The sequence below is a fragment of the Chiloscyllium plagiosum genome, unplaced genomic scaffold, assembly GCF_037043375.1.
Source record: "Chiloscyllium plagiosum isolate Xiang-an unplaced genomic scaffold, Cpla_swu_hap1 HiC_scaffold_2, whole genome shotgun sequence".
Taxonomy (NCBI): Eukaryota; Metazoa; Chordata; class Chondrichthyes; order Orectolobiformes; family Hemiscylliidae; genus Chiloscyllium; species Chiloscyllium plagiosum.
This window is the reverse complement of record NW_028270140.1, coordinates 102,385,242-102,402,786: the sequence shown is the minus strand read 5'-3', so window position 1 is coordinate 102,402,786 and position 17,545 is coordinate 102,385,242. Positions and strand designations below refer to the sequence as shown.

The 17,545-nt window shown below is 37.7% G+C and overlaps 1 protein-coding gene across 15 annotated transcripts in view; it reads right to left on the bottom strand.

Annotated features, from left to right (window-relative positions):
- mctp1a (multiple C2 domains, transmembrane 1a) overlaps positions 1 to 17,545 on the bottom strand; it is a 643,540-nt gene that overhangs the window by 204,792 nt on the left and 421,203 nt on the right. For all 15 annotated transcript variants that reach the window (XM_087999145.1, XM_087999160.1, XM_087999167.1 and 12 more), the window contains 3 exons: positions 14,834 to 14,936; positions 14,416 to 14,517; positions 14,136 to 14,210 (listed from right to left, as the gene is read on the bottom strand). In XM_087999145.1, the coding sequence (XP_087855271.1) occupies positions 14,136 to 14,210; positions 14,416 to 14,517; positions 14,834 to 14,936 (280 nt within the window). The remainder of the gene's footprint in view (positions 1 to 14,135; positions 14,211 to 14,415; positions 14,518 to 14,833; positions 14,937 to 17,545) is intronic.

Here is a 17,545-nt window from a genome sequence, read left to right as displayed (position 1 = left end):
AACCCAAAACCCAAATTGTTGAATATCCAAAAAACTAACCCAATGAAGAGCATATACACATTAATCTGAGGAAAGTACACCCCTAAGTTAAACTCTTCTCTTTAAAGAGTTTGGCTGATCTTGTGACTTTTCCTAGCATTTCCAGTTTCTATATTAGGTTTTCATCAATTGCATTTTTTGTCATTTTTATTTGTGTGAAATTTATTAACATTGATTATTTTGTGAAAGCACTCATTTTGTTGTCACAAAAGATGATAGTTGTTCAAAAGTATATACCATGGCAGACTCTCTCACTGTCCACTATGGATCTCCACTGCTTTAAATCTTAGACCGATACTCCTTCATTGTCACTGAAGGTACACCTCACTAGATTAACTGCCCATGGAGCTCTTCCTGCTCATACTTGAGTTATAGTTTTCTTACATCACCCAAACTTAACCTAAGCATTGTTCTAATAAATATCTCCATTTCCAATTCTGCTATTGTAAAGCTACAATCTGGAATAGTACTTACGTTAAATATCCTCTTCCTGTTACACATTTTGGTCCATTTCTCCTCCTCTCTACTGTGATACATCTCTCCATGGCAGTTAATCTATGTTTTCTTTCAAAACATTGTGTATGCTATTCACTCTGTCAATGTCGTGACAATATTTTGAAAAATTCTCATTTTAAACTTGCTCCTAGCAGGTCTATGCTAAGCAAAATACTCAAACCCTTGTATGTTTATCACAAAAACAAAAATCTACAAGCCTCTTTTCATTCTTGCAAGGGGTATGGACAATCTGGCAATACCCTCATTTATCACCCATTCCTAATTAAGAAGGAAGAAGTAAGTCAGCTTCCTGAACAGCTACAAGTCCATCTGGTACAGGTAAAGCCACAGTGCTGAAGAGAAGTGAGCTCTAGAAGTTTGGTCCTATGACAGTAAGGCAACAGTTCCAAGTTAGAATGGTGTGTGGCTTGGAGGAGATTAGATTAGATTCCCTACAGTGTGGAAACAGGCCCTTCGGCCCGACAAGTCCACACCGACCCTCCGAAGAGTAACCCACCCAGACCCATTTCCCTCTGACTAATGCACCTAACACTATGGGCAATTTAGCATAGCCAATTCACCTGATCTGCACATCTTTGGACTGTGGGAGGAAATCGGAGCACCCGGAGGAAACCCACGCAGACACAGGGAGAATGTGCAAATTCCACACAGACAGTCACCCAAGGCTGGAATCGAACCTGAGTCCCTGGTGCTGTGAGGCTGCAGTGCTAACCACTGAGCCGCCATGCTGTTCTGTAAGTGATGGTGTTCCCGTGCATCTTGCTGCTGTAATAGTGAGAGCACGTTCGGAATATTCTCTTGATGAATTGCTGTAGTCCATCTTGCATGTAGTACAGACTCTTGCCCCTGTGCATCAATAGTACAAAAAGTGAATATTTAACTTGGTGAAGAGGGTGCCGATCAACTGGGTTACTTTGACTTCAACGGAGTTCAATTTCTTGTGTGTCATTGGAGCTGCCCCCATCCAGACAAGTGAAAAACATTCCATCTTATTCTTGATTTGTGCCTTGCAGATGATGGATTTGGGGGAATCAGGTGAGTTACTTGCTTTAGGTTACTGGACTCTGACCTGCACTTGTAGTTAAAGAGTTTGTATGGCTAGTCCACTTCAGTCTCTAGTCATTGATAATCCCAGGATGTTGATGGTGAAGCATTCAGCGATGTTAAGGGACAATGGTTAGATTCTCTCTCATACGATATGGTCAATGTCTGGCACTTGTGAGGTGTGAATTTCATTTGATACTTACAAGTTCAAATGTGGATGTTGTCCAGTACTACTGCATTTGGACATGGACTACTTCAGTATCTGAGTTGTCATGAATGGTCTTGAAGATTGCACAATCATCAAAGAACATCTTCACATCTGACCTTATGATGGAAGGAAAATCACTGACAAAGATGGTTTAGTATAGAACACTATCCTGAAGAAATGGGGTCCTCCTGTGATGCAGTGGTAGTGTCCTTACCTCTGGACCAGGAGGCTCGGGTTAAAGTCCCACCTGCTCCAGAAGTGTGTAATAACATCTCTGAACAGGTGGATTAGAAAAATAGATTAATAAAAAAATTATTCTGAGGAGCTTCTGCGACTGAATTGGTTCAGTATAAAGGGTGGTGGTGTCCAAACCTGGACGGCATAGGTTTAAGGTGAGAGGGGAAAGATTTAAAAGGGATCTGATATGTAACATTGTCATGCAGAGGGTGGTGTGTGTATCGAACGAGCTGCCAGAAGAAGAGGTGGACGCTGGTACAATTACAATGTTTAAAAGACAACTGGATGGCCATATGAATAGGAAGGGTTTAGAGGACTATGGCCAAATGCTGGCAAAATGGGACTAGAATAATTTAGGATTTCTGGTTGGCACAGATGAGTTGTACCAAATGGTTTGCTTCCATGCTATACATCTCTATGACTCATTGATTCTACAATAACCATAATCATTTTACTTTGTTCTACCTATGATTCCAATCAATGAAGAGTTTTCCCTAATGCTTAGTGACTACAGTTTTGCTAAGGCTCCTTGATGCCATAATCAGTAAAATACTGCTTTAGTGTCAAGAGCAGTTATTCTCACCTGATCTCCAGATTTCAGCCTTATTTTGCATTGCTAAGGCTGTCAAGGCATCAGGACTGACTGGCACTGGCAGAACCCAAACAGAATGGTAGTGAACAGGTTATTCCTGTGTCGATGTCAGCTTGCATCATTTCACTGACCACTGACAGTAGTCTGAGTAGGCAATAATTAGCTGGATTAGATTTGTCCTGCTTTTTTTATGGACATGATGCAGCTGGTCAATTTTCCTTATTGCTGGGTGGATGACAATATTCTAACAACACTTGAATAGCTTGTTTTGGCACATGGCTAATTCCAAAGTACAATCTTCAGTATTTGCAGTGGGTTGGTGTAACAACCTATAGTCTTTGCAGTATCCATTGAATTCGGCTGTTTCTTGACATGGGGTGAATCAAACTGGCAGAAGACAGCTACCTGTGTTGGTGGGGACCTCAGCAGCAGGACAAGATCGATCAAACACTCAGCACTTTAGGATAAGGACGGCGAATATGGTCTTTTGCACTAATATGTTACGCTCCCCTTTCACTGAAGATTGGTGAAGCTTCCACCTCCTATTAGCTGTTTAATTGTCCATTACCATTCGTGACATAATGCGGAAGGATTGTAAAGCTTTGAGTTGATTTGAAGGTTGTGGGATATTTTAGCTCTGCCTACTTCATGCACTTTTCACTCATTAGCACAAAAGTAGTCCGGTGTAGCTTCACTAGAATGACACTTCATCTTAGGTCTCCGGTGCTGCTTCACTAGAATGACACTTCATCTTAGGTCTCCGGTGCTGCTTCTGCCATGCTCTTATACATTCCTTTTTGAATCAAGATTGATCCTCTAACTTGATAGCAATAACAAACCAAGGAATATGCCAAGTATTGAAGTTTTAACACTTTTAATGTTTTTGAGGATCCACCACGCTTCATGGATGACCAATATTGAGCTGCTAGCTTCATTCTCATTAATCCTTCGAGCATGATTATATTTTCAAACAATGTGAGTATGGTCATTTGCACTAGCAGCACAACTGAGTGCAATAAGAGCATAAGCAGTGTTTGTGTGTTAGTTTCACATCAGCCAAATATTTCATGCTGGGACTGTGCAAGAGTATGGTGAGGATAAAACTATATTTTTTATGGCTCTGGGGCTGAGAGCTTTGTAGGTCGACATAGAAATTGGACTTCTCTTGCTTCACTGTAGCAAGCTCTTACAGTTTAAAAGATCCTGGGGCAGAGGATGTCTTACCAGAGCACAGCCAGAAGGAATATCTCCCCATGCCATTTATGTTTTTTTTAAAAAAATATTGGCTGTGATGGAACCTTTGGGCATTTTGTTTTTTGAGTTTGACTTATTTCTCTGTTTTTGCTTGCTTGCTGTTACAGCCTGCTACCCATGGATGCATTCTGTATCCTCAATAGCAGACACCTGCAAGGCATTATTTCATGTTGAAATAGATTGTCTGCAATCTCATCATTCCGTTAGGTACTGACCAGAGCTTCAGAACCCCAGAGACTCTCAAGCACATAGTGCTTTATAACATCACTCATGCTCTCCTAATGCCTTAAGTTACTTGCAAACTACCTTTACATTCAAGGTCTGGTTTTTCACCTCCAACCTTCCAATTAGTTCTGCCAAAACCGTGCTGTAGGTGATCTATTTTGCAATCAACTCTTCTTACCCATTGCATTCAGGTTCTTTTGTGGCTTTGCACTATTTCCAGGTCTACCTTCCTACAAAACTTTAGTGTACCTCCCTCTTTGATGTTTGTGCATTCCCAGTCCCTTTCACTGCTCATTGGCAGTTGTGCCTTCGGTCCTGTCCTGGAATTCAAGACCTTCCTTAAAATCTGGCTCTTCGACGAAACCTTAAATCACCCCTCTAAATATCTTCACTGGTTCCATTATGTTTCATGGTATTTCTGGGAAGTGCCTTTTGAATGTTTTTTTACGTTAAGCCGTTATGCCAAGAAGGAAAGAAAATGATCTGAATTTATTTAATAACTTCTTTGAATTTAGGGAAATCCAAACAACTTCTCAATCGCAATGTTACTCGTAGTGTAGCATTCTAGAAAACATAAAAGCCAACTTACTCAAGTTCTCATTAAAAATAGCATAAATGACAAGACAAGTTATTTTAGTGATGTTAGTTGAGAATAATGGGAAGAACAGGATAACTCCTTTTCAGAGCTTGCCTTCAGATCGCCAGGCACTGTATTTTAATATCTTATCTAAACATTGGCACCAATGACAGTGCAATACTCCTGCAATAATGTAATGAAATGTCAGTCTAGATTATGTGCTTAAATCTCTGAAGGAGAACTTAAATCTAATTGCTGCACAGTGCATCACAATTCTTAGTGAACAATGGAACAAGCAGAATAGACTAAATGATCTAATCTTTTTCCTACGGGCCACCACGTTTCAAGAAGGTATCCGTCATCACTATTTCAGGAGCTATTAAGATAGGGAATAATTGCTGACCTTGTCCACAATGGCCACATTTCATGACAGAATAAATTAAACCAATCACAACTCTGAGTCGAGAGTGTTATTATTGAGACAAGACTGACATCTTGTAATAGTCACAATTCAAAATTCCTGCCATTGTTATAAACGTAACCATTTTAAGCTATATGAATGTAAGCTGGCTTTAATGAAAAAAACATTTTGAAACTCTGATACCAGTATGTAGGACTGGGAATCCCTTGTGCAACAGTCAGAGTAACTCACTGACAAGCTACTGGCAATAACTGCACATGCATCTCTTCTGGCTAGAAGACCCCAAATGGCACATCTTTAATGATCTTGGTTGTAATATCACTAAATTGCTGTCAGTATAAAGCATTAACTAGAGGTAATTCAGGGCAATGTGGGAGTAATTATGGCATATCACACATTTTCTGATCAGTCCCCACAGCATTCTACATCAATGGCCCTCTATAGCAGAAACTAGTCAGGGGAAATATATCATAGTCTTTCTATACATTGGAAAAATGATCTTGATACTCGTTTATTGTACCTCACTATTTTACCACATATTGTTGCACAAAACTATAAGGAACTAGAATCTAATTAGTGACAAATACAGATTGAATCAGAACAGAAACATCTGGCGACTGCTGAATTTCAAGGAAATAATTTTCTGGCTTTATTTTTAGTGAGGCCTAAAAGGCAGCTCATATGCCCTTGGCCATTTTATCATTGATCTAATTGTTTCAAATAATTTGCATTTTAAGACTTTAAAAGTTGGATGAATTTCATAATTATTATATCATAAATCATTAATATTGATTTTGAAGGATCAAATACTGAATGACTGCAAAACTAATGAGGAATTTAACATGTACAGTACATCAAGTTTAAACCACCAGAAAGCCTAGATAAATAAACAGCCACAAGGCTGACAAGAAATTTTAACCCTGCTGGCTGAAGATAGAGGGAAACAAAACTATTGGATTTTTGCTTTATTCATTCATGATGAAGTCAGTATTTACTGCTTTAAAAGTGATGGTCAGCTGTATTCTTGAACCAATGTAGTCTGTGCGTTGAAGATAATTCCAGTGTTATAAGGGGAATATTCATGACCCAGTGTGATTACGAAATGGTGATATATCATAAATTATGAAAATGTGGCTTGGATTATTATGCATATTGTGGTGTTCCCCCATGCATTCTTCCCAGGGGGCAGTGCTCATGGGATTGCTGTTGAAGAAAGAAACCTTGGTGAGTTAGTAGAGTGCATTTTGTAGTTGCCTTACATAATAATCACGGTGCATGTCAGCAGTAAAGCAAGTTGATTATTTAAGGTGCCAGATGGGGTGCCAATCAAGCAGACAGCTTTCTCTTTGATTATACTGTTTCCTCAATACTGTTGGAGCTGTACTCATCCAGGTGACTGTACAGCATTTCATCTCACTTTTGGCATGTGCATTTTAGATAGTGGATAGATTTTGAGGAATGTTGTAACAATGACAGTCTGCAGGCTATGCAGAGTTAAGATCAGAACCACAGTCAAGATCTGAATCAAGGTCAACAGTCTTCAAGTGAAACACCTATTACTTTACCAAAGAAAACATGTTAATGAAAAATTGTTAAATATCCAGACTGTCTAAATTTGAGAGGAAATGGGATAATGGTACATGTAATTCTAAAATGAATGTACTAATATTAGCTATAGAATAAAGAGTTTGGGGAATATCTTACATAAGGTAATGTGTTATGATCTCAGCTGATGTTACATCTGACAGGGCAGATCCCAGATAGAATCCCAGCCTAATAGCTCATAATTTTATTTGTTTTGATTTTAATGAATTGGTCTCCCACTGAAACATAAGCAGCAATTCTAAAGATACTGTTTTTTAACAATAAAATAGGTGTTTATTACAAAAGAAATAAAGATAAAATGGAATTATTTATTTATTATACAAACACATAGTAAAACTCCATTAATCCCAAAATAGTCCTTTATAATTGATAAGAAACAAACTAGTTATTGTATAATAACTAAAACACCATTCTTCGTATAGTTCCTAAAAGCATAACATAATACACCAATATTCTTGAATCTAACAGTTTGGTAGGTTTAAGTCACTTGCAACTTCATCTTTTAGACTGGAACTGTGATATCTTCTTCCTGGAGCTATAACATATCTGAGCTTCAATGTACTCAACCTAAATAAACACGTCCAGGTTTTTACCCCCAACACTTCTGATCTGAGATTAATACTTACTTTTCACTGTAAAATAATCTAATTCAGTAAATCTATCATTCCTTCTCAGGGATTCTGCCATATGCAGCTATCCTGTTCTAAGGTCTTCTCAGGGGCCCAGACACAAAACTCCCTTAACTCTATTTGAGGCCCCATTATTTACCATGCTAAGTCACAAACAATCTAAAATTAACAAAAATCTATTAGTGTATTAATCTGATCACTCTTTGGTCAGGCTTCAAAAGTTGTTTTCAAAAACAACCACCGTGATTATAGTAATACTTTAAAAAACTATTAACTTCAGACACACAGAAAAACCCATTGGCTGCTAACTCAAAAGCCAGAACCAATCTCACCCTAAATAACATTAAAACTTATGCACATAAATCCCACAGTTCAAATCACAAAGGTCCTGAAATAATTAATGTTGGACACAGCATTAAGCTCCACCCAATCATATGATGTCATGTATGCCCAGGTGGGGATAAGGTAGAACTCTCAGATCTAGTGGAATGCAAAACTATAACCACAAGTCTCCCCATTTGTAATGATGTCTAAAAAATACCACTGTAACTTTTAACTACTTGCTAACACACACTAAACTGCATCTTATTTAAGAAAACAACCTCTTCTTTCTAAGGCTCACCAGTGATTGTTCCTGTGCCATTGCAAACTATGTAGAATCAGTCAAGCAAAGTGAAGGGTGGCAATATTCTTTCACTGACAAATACCACACCAGGTAGCATCCTCAATGATTTGAAGGTTTCCAAATCATAACTTAATCCATATATTTATGATGGGATGAAGCAAGGAGGTAGGTACCAACTCCGCTTCATCAGGAACAGAGAAATTGAAATTGCAATGATGGCATTTTCTATTTAAGGATTTGTTCAGTAGTCCTACTATTGCCTTATTGAGCTTGATGCCAATTTTGTTTGATAATAGTCCAATAAATTGCCTTGAGACGTTTTAATACATTAAAGCTGAAATTTGTTTTTGAGAACCACAGTGATATTTTAACATTCCAATATAACATAAAAATAATACAGTTGGTTCTGATGTAACACGATAGTAACATTCTCATGCGATCTTATGTTAAAAGAAAATTATGCAATAGCTGCGCCATTTAAGCCAATAGGGCCAGAATCGTGTTATAACCAATATAGGTAAGAAAAGTTCACATTCCACAGATAATGGTCTAAATTCTTCAATCGCAGTAAAGCCAATTCATGTTGAAGAAACATGCGTTATAGCAGAACTGACTGTACAGGTCGCGAATTCACTGTAACATAACTGATGAATTGGGACACTATTTCTAAAGCATGAACTTTTAAAACATGTTTTGGCTGTAACGCACATTGCCAACACTTTAAGCGCTGTTTCTAAAGTGCGATTTTTCTATAATGCAAAGTGGCATAAGAACACAACCATTGTGTTATAGAATAACTACTTGTACATATAAAAAGTATGGAGTGTTCATTAAAATTTTTCTGTTATGATATCGTCAATAAATTGGATTATGTATCTTCAAACCAGCCATTCTGTGACAGCTAGTATGTTAATTAAGTAAATATTCAGATGATGTATTTCATAGATTTGCAAAGTACCTTTTACTTAGGAAAAATGAGGTCCAACCTAGAGTCCAGATTGGGGAAGATTCAAACACTGCAGTCTAATTTATTTCTTGTTTACAAAGGAATTTGACAAGATACTTCACTCAGTCTACAAAGAAAGACTCCAAACAGTCTCAAATCAAGATCAATATTCCATAGTTTAGTTAGGAAGTCCTAAATGAATTATAGTATGCTGTCAATGGGATGTAAAGTAGGGAATCTTTTCATGGACATGGGATATTAGCAGGATCGGTTAGTTCAGCACATGCTTTGTAAGAGGTTTTGTATCAAACAGTTCAGCATATTCATAAACAATTGCCGGATATTCCACCACACATCATTCACAAAGCAACCAGCACTGAACTATATCCATATCGATAGTTTGGAAACTTAAACAATGCATATGAAGATTCAAATATGAATGAAATTGAAACTTGAGTTGTTGCATTTTTGTGTCATAAGTGATGTCATTGTCAAAATCTGGTTCTGCTTCACTGCACATGCTTGTGTGGTGATAAAGTCAGAACACAGCAGCAAATTTCTATTAGCTAATAAACTGGGAATGCTCATCTGGATTATGAAATGCACTCAATTTTATATATTCTGATTGTACTATTCTAAAATATCAATAAAATGTGGTGCAAGCAGTGTTTAGCTATTTTGGCTTATTGACCTCCACATCATGTTGTTTGTCAGTGTTCAGTATGTTTACATTTCATTGGAGTGAACTTACTCTTAATTAACTAAATAAAGTCAGTCTAATGCTATTATTTTTACCTTTCAAATTCCATGAAAAAAGAGCCAAAAGTGTCAAAATTATTTTGGCATTAATTAAACACAGAAATACTAAATGCATTCCCAATACAATGTACCAGTTTGGGTTAATGTGTCATGATTTGCTGTCAAAATAGTGGTGAGGCTAATGGAGTTCACCATTATTCATGAACAAATGGTATAGCAATCTCAGGTGTACTGCAATATCCATACGTTCTTGTTCATATTGCATTGCTGTGACACATTAACTTGGTAATAAACAGCATCTTGTCATACTGACCCACCACTGAAATGTACTAAACAGATTGAAACTGCTGCACATGTGGAATAGATTTGAGTGAAATATGCCACTGAGAGTTAAGCCTTGTCCATTTCAATCTAAGCAGTCTTTTAATATTATGCTAATTATTAATTACCTAAAAGACCGTTTCCCAAACAGTGAAAAATAACATTTACAAATGTGGCATTTCACTTAATCAGATGGTAATTGTTGGGAACTTTAAAAACATAATTTGAAAAAGAAAGTCTCTCTTTTCTCTCTCTCTTTGGTCTTTTTGACTTCATTTGGCATAATTCATCCACTCTAATTTATACTTCCTTCTCAGTTATTGCGCTGTTAATTTCACAGTACTATATGCAAATCCTAGAAAAATGGATAGCAATCATGGTCAAATATGTTCACATCTCTATGGTCACCTTCCTAAAATAATATCATTGCTACATGACCCATGGGCTTCATTCACCTAAGGTCAGAAGTAGGAAGAAAGAATTTGTTGAAAGAGAGCTAATGCTGAATGATGGAGGTAGGAAGGATGGTGTCAGCCTGACTTGTGCTGGAAAGAGGGATTATCCAGAGAAGATCAATGTCAGGAGAGTATAAGTGAAGCATAATTAAGTCCCAAGGCACAAGAATAACTGTGGGAAGTGCAAGGGTGACACAATGAGTGCTGAACAAGATGGATGACTGTTTGAGGGTTTCAGTGTGGGAGTCGGGATAGACATTTGCTACATGCAAATGTCAGAGAGGCAATGTTAGAGGTGGCTGTCATCATTCACATATTCCAGCTCCTTCAGTAAATCCTTCTGTCCATATGGATTATGAAGCAATCAAATTCCAATAGCATTGGAATTCATCATGACATTGCTTTCGCCATGCTTTGCCACTTAGTTCCACTGGGTTATTTGCTGAATATTAGTTGGCCACTTACAAATGTATAAGCAAAGTCACCAATTGCTTGGATAGAAGAACAAGTGAATTTCTAAGGTTCATAATAAACCCAGAGAGCAATACTGCCAGAGTTGTAGGATTTTCTCCCATCAGTGAAATGGCATAAGGGGGCATGTGGTGCTGAGAGTTCCCTGGAATCAGCCAACTGCATTCATAGTGTTTCCACTTCACTGAATATATGCCTTGTCTGTGATTACCAGAAACAAATCTTTCAGGTGTGTGCATGTTACCCTAGTTCAAATAGGATATCAAGAAGCCGCACATGTTTAAACAGCTTTAAATGGCTTTGTTTCCCACTTCAAGACAGGATATGTGCCAGAACTTCTTCTGTAGCCTCTTCTGCTCTGCTCCTTCGTTAAAAATTTATTTGTGGGTTGTAGGTATCACAGGGTGGGCCAGTATTTATTGCTCATTCCTTGTTTATGTTGATAGTTAATACTGGAGTAAGGGAGGGGAACTGAAAGTGGGTGGTGGGTTCCCTCCCTCACACTGCCTCCCTGTCAGCATAATGAATCAAACGTTGGCATGTCAATTTGCCATTACCCGGATAGCAGTCAATTCGTGGCATGAGGTGTTCTGTGTGCCGAATCAGATGTCTTGCTTGCCAGGTCTGGAGTGAGAAGGTTTAGGGTGTGAACTGGATGTGTGGTACAGTCGACAGTGAAGAAGATTATCGAAGATTACAAAGGGATCTTGATCAATGGGCTGAGGAGTGGCAGATAGCATTTAATTTGGATAAATGCGAGGTATTGGATTTTGGTAAACAAACAAGGGCAGGACTTATACTGTTAACGGTGCACTGGGTAGAATTGTCGAACAGAGAGACCAGAGGTTCAGGTACATAGTTCTTTGAAAGTTGCATCAGGGGTAGATAAGGTGGTTTTGAAGGTGTTTAGCACACTTGCCATCATTGTTCAGACCACTGAGCATAGGAGTTGGGATGTCACGTTGAGGTTGTACAGGAAGTTGGTGAGGCAACTTTTGGAGTACTGTGTATAGATTTATTGGAAGAAATTATTACTTTGGAGAAGGCTCAGAAAAGATTCAACAGGGTTATACCAGGACTGGAGGTCTGAGTTATAAAGAAAGGCCAGATAGGCTGGGACCTTTTTCACTGGAGCGTACAAGGCTGAGGGGTGATGTTATAGGGGTTTATAAAATTATGAGGGGCATAAATAGGGTGAATAGCAAAGGTCTTTTTCCTAGGGTGTTAGTTCAAAACTAGAGGGCATATTTTTAAGGTGAGAGGAGAAAGATTTAAAAGGGACCTGAGGGGCAACTTTTCTATACAGGGTGGTTCATGTATGGACTGAACTGCCAGAGGAAGTGGTAGATGCAGGTACAGTTAGAAAATTTAAAAGAGATTAAGACACACACATGAATAGGAAAGGTTTAGAAGAATAGGCAAGTGGAACTAGTTTAGTTTGGGAATGGATCGAAGGGTCTGTTTCCGTGCTGTATGACTCTATGACTATCAATCTAAGCCTCTGTAGCCTCATTCTACTTATTTCTTGTAGCAGTCTAAAAATAGTGGAAAAATAAAGAGTACAAACATACCAATATTGCCACCTTTACCTGCCGACTCTACTGCTACATGTAACCATGGTCCCATTTGCAGGTCATCTGCTCCCTTCTCACACAATGTAAATCACTCCCTAACTTTTTCATGTTTGACAACTGAAAAATGGATTGGGCAATGAAAAGTTGCATTCAATTCAATTATTAACAGGCTCAACAGTTTGTTATTTCAAATTGTTGGTGGGATTTCAATTCCCAGCCTTGCTTGATTACGTTATATTGGTGCCCTGATATTTTGTATGAATCTGGTGGGAAGGGCCTGCCTGACTTGTAATCATAAAATCCAGCCCATCAAGCTGCTAATTTGTATGGCACAGAGGTGGCGTGTTTAACTATCAATGCCACACTGACTCATTTGTAGAGCAAACTCGTTTCTTCCACCACCACCACCACTACACTCTCTTGCTCTTTCCTGATTATACTTTTGCATTGTATTCTTAAATATCAATCAGAATTTGAAAAACGTTTTTAAAAAGTTAGCATTGTTGGGCTCAAACACAATGTTGAGTGAACCCTTTAAAACCTTTGAGATGAATTGTTCAGTGACTTAGAAATAAAGATAGTAGAGAGAAGAAATCCAATAGGCTGTTGCCTAGCAATAGGTTGTCCAATGGCACAGTGAGTCAGAGACAGAAACAAGTTATTTTAGAAAGAGAGAACCATTCAGATTGTCAGTGAGTGTGCATGTTCTTTCAGAAAGAGATACAATTTGAGAAGAGAGAAAAAGCCTATAATATCAGCAGTAAAGTTAAGCAGTTTCTAATTGTATCTGTACAATTACATTTTAGGGTAAAAGGGGTGAAATGTATGGCTGATATTTGTCTCAAGACTATTTCAATTAATTGTTATGAAGTGTAATATAGTTAACATTTGTTTTGGTTTTTAGTGTGTTATAAATTGCTATGTTCTTGTGTTAAAAATCACTGACAGACAAATATGTTCAGTGACTAAACACCATGATATACAAATTGTAAAAAAAAATACTTTTGATCAAGCAACCCAAGTTTCATATGGGATCTGACTTGTCCAGTATTACCATTAACTAAGTTCACAACATAAGCAATAAAAGATTAGCCAGTGACATGGACATTTCATGAATGAATAAAATAAATTGGAAACACAAAAATTAATACTATACTTTCAGCTCTTTCACACTTAGTGGGTTTGCCATGAATATTGCCAAAATGTAAGTGAAAAATATAATATAATGACTGAAGATATCAACTGTCACCACAACAGACTGAAATCCATGTGATAACATAACTATAAATGTAGTTTTCTGCCATATAATGCTCAAGCTAAATAGTTAGGAATTTCTTCTGGTATATTAATAGACTTGTGGTAAATTGTGTAAATATCAATGTCAAATCTTTAATTAAAGGCATTTAATACTGCACATATTTGTATTGATTTGCTTAACTGAATGAGTACAAGCCATGGACAAATAGTTATATAATCCATTCTACCTCTCCACTTGTCAGGTACTACTAACATGTATGCTAAAAGCTCATGGGAACAGTTCAATTTACAGATTAATAACTGAGATTGCTCTTGGTACATGTCTTTTAAGGTCGCTGTGAAAAATCAGAGAATAATTTTATTGTGGTCAAAAAATGTACCTCTTTTGAGATTTTCTGTTCCTCTTCAATGTATTTCTCTTCTTTGGGAGTGATTGTTCTGATGCTTGCTCTTATCTGCACAGTATCACATACAACAAAAAAAATGCTTCATTCACAGTGTAAAATATTTCCCATGGTATCTCATGACTGAGATAACAATTGCAGAACTCTACACAAAAATTAAGTGTAACATAAAAACTCTCATACAGAATTACTAAAGAGATTCATTCGATCAAAAAGAACATCTTAGGCAGTAGGAAAAGCCGAAGTTAAGACTTACAACGTTAAAAATCACATCCATTTCAAGATAGATGACCCCCTTTGTTGCCCCTGTCAGATTCTTGTTTTTCAAGACGTAGGCTTTCTGTTCACCATTTTGAATCTGTGGGAAAAGGACATGACAGCCGTCTGTCTCTCAGTCTCTGCTGAATACACTCCCCCAGCAACCTTTGACCCCCAGCTGCTGAAACTGACAGAGAACCCAAAACAACTGTGGCAACTCTGACAAGTACCTGTTCATTACCAGCACCAAGTCTGTCAAAAAAATTAACTATCGTGGGATTCAATGTGGTTGTGGATTGGGCATGCTAGAATTTTAGTGTTATTACTACAAATCTTGCTTGAGAAATGACAGACATATAGTGTGGAATTTTATTAAGTACGAAAAATGAACAATGTGTCAGACAGATAAGACTTACATTTAGCAAAGGTATGGCAACTTTGCCCAGGAAATCTGCACTCCGATCCCGGTCCTCATCATAAACTGTCACTTCCAGAACTGAATGAATATCCTTAATATTGCTAAATCAGGGGAAGAGGAACAGAAGGAAATAGATAAGTGCAAATAAATAAGAAATAATTTTTGAACTTCATAAAAGGATTTATAAGCAGACAGAAAAGGAACAAAAAACGTGTGAAAAGGCATATGTAGAAAAATTAGAAAGAACAAATTTTACACAATATTTAATAGAGTGTTAGCAATAACCAGAAAAAAATCACAAATGTTAAGTGAAAGATATTCACATCACAATTGAGAGACATGATATAGCAGATTGCAATTAAATGGTGCCTATAATGTAGTACTGTTCTCAGGTGCTGGGTGCCAAAGGGCAGTGGCATTGTGAAAAAAAGATAAAAGGAATAAACACAGAACCATTGGATGATAATTAAGATAGGTGTCAGAAAACATTGTTTGAAAGCTTGGGTTTGTTCAAAGGTTCAACTAGTCTCCAAACTGAGCAAATGAAACAATGAGAGGCAAGTTATTTATAGTGGATTGGGAAAATACATTAAAAGATTTGATAGTAGACAGGAAATCGCTTGTACTTAAAAGAACTGTGCCCTCCTTTCTATCTATACAAGATCAACAAGAAGTTCATCAAAGGTAAAAATATCCAAAGGGAAAGATAAATTTACCATTGTTGACAAAATAAGCTAAAGATTTCTTTAGATTAATGGAAGTGGCTATAAAAATGTTAGAAATAAAGGCAGGCCTGGAGTTTGGGAGCAATTAACAACTCAGAAAAAGAGACATAGAGACATAGAAAATAGAAGCAGAGTAGGCTGTTTGCTCCTTCAGGCCTACCCTATCATTCATTATGATTATGGCTGCTATCCAACTCAATAGTCTGTTCCTGCTTTCCCTCCATATTCTTTAATCCCTTTTGCCTTAAGTGCTATATCCAACTGGGGAGAAAGTGAGGTCTGCAGATGCTGGAGATCAGAGCTGGAAATGTGTTGCTGGAAAAGCGCAGCAGGTCAGGCAGCATCCAGGGAACAGGAGAATCAACGTTTCTGGCGTAAGCTCTTCTTCAGGAAAAGGGCTTATGCCCGAAACGTCGATTCTCCTGTTCCCTGGATGCTGCCTGACCTGCTGCGCTTCTCCAGCAACACATTTCCTGTTATATCCAACTCCTTTGTGAAATCATACCATGTGTTGTCCTTGACTGTTTTCCGTGATATGAATTCCCCAGACAAGAGCAGGAATTCCACAGGCAAGGAATAGCAAGAAATTGACAAGAAAATGGAAAAGATAATATGAATGCAAAATAGTGAGAAGCATGAAGGAGGACTATAAAGGCTTCTATCGATAAGCGAAAGGAAAAAAATTTATAAAGATACATAGAGGCCCATTACAGATGGGGACAGGAGAAAAGAGAAATGTCAGATAACCTAAAGAAAATCTCCCAGAAGTACTCAGTGACCAAGAGACTTATGTAAATGAAGTGTTGACAAAATGTGGTACTTGAAAAATAAGCTGGATTGATAGAATCCCTAGACCAGGTGAGCTTCGTGACAGAGTGTTGAAAAGAATAGTGGATGCATTGGTGGATATCTTTATAATTCAATAAACTCTAGAAAGATTTATGTTCACTGAGAAGGGGCAAATGTAACCTTACTATTTAAGAAAAAGGGATGAGGCTGAGTGGGAGAATGGAGAATTACAGACCTGTTAGCTTTATGTCCATAGCTAGAAAATGCTAACATCTATTATAAAGTTGGTGTTAACTCAATATTTTTAAAAAATGTCAAATTTGGTCAAAGTCAATATGAACATATGAAAATAAAATGGTGTTTAAAAACCTGTTGGAGTTTTTTGAGCATGTCACTTCTGGCATTGTCAAAGGAAACACAACGGATTTTCAGAAAGATTTTGATAAGGTCTGACAAAGGAGGTTAGTAAATAAAACTAGAGCAAATGAGATTGAGGAAAATATATGAGTATAGATTGAGAATTGGTTAATAGACAGAAAGCAGAGCGTAAGAACAAACATATCATTCTAAGGCTAGCAGGCTGTTACTAATGGGGTACCACAAATATCAGCACTACATTCAGAGTGTTAATAGTGCATATAAATGATTTGGATATGCAGTTGATTTGTAATATATCTAAATTTGTTGTTGCCATCGAAGATCATACAGATACCGTGACCTTCCCTACCACAATCTGTTTGTACATTCAAGCATGATGCCAAGATATACAGGTAGCTTGAGTAGTCAAATTGCCACCTCTAATAAAGGCAAATTTTTGTGGATGATGGAAATCTGAAACAAACAGAGAACACTGAGAAACTCATAAAGTCTGGCAGCAACGAGAAAGAAACAGAATTCATAATTCAGATCTGGTATGACTCTTAGCTGACAAGGATAGTCAGCCAGTGAGAGGCTGGCAGCGCTTCAGACTGCCAGGGGTTATGGTCACAGCTGGGACTCCAGGAGGCCGAGCACAAAGATTAGTAATGGAGGCCCAAAGGGGAAGGTAAAATGGGGAAGGGGGAGGAAGGTCAGCTGCACAGTCTCTGGTGAGGTGCAGGTGGATGCAATGTAAATCTTTGCAAGTCTCTATCCAAGAGTTTGTGGGAGCCCAGTCTTTATATATGTTTACTCAACCTGCAGGCTGCTACTGAAGG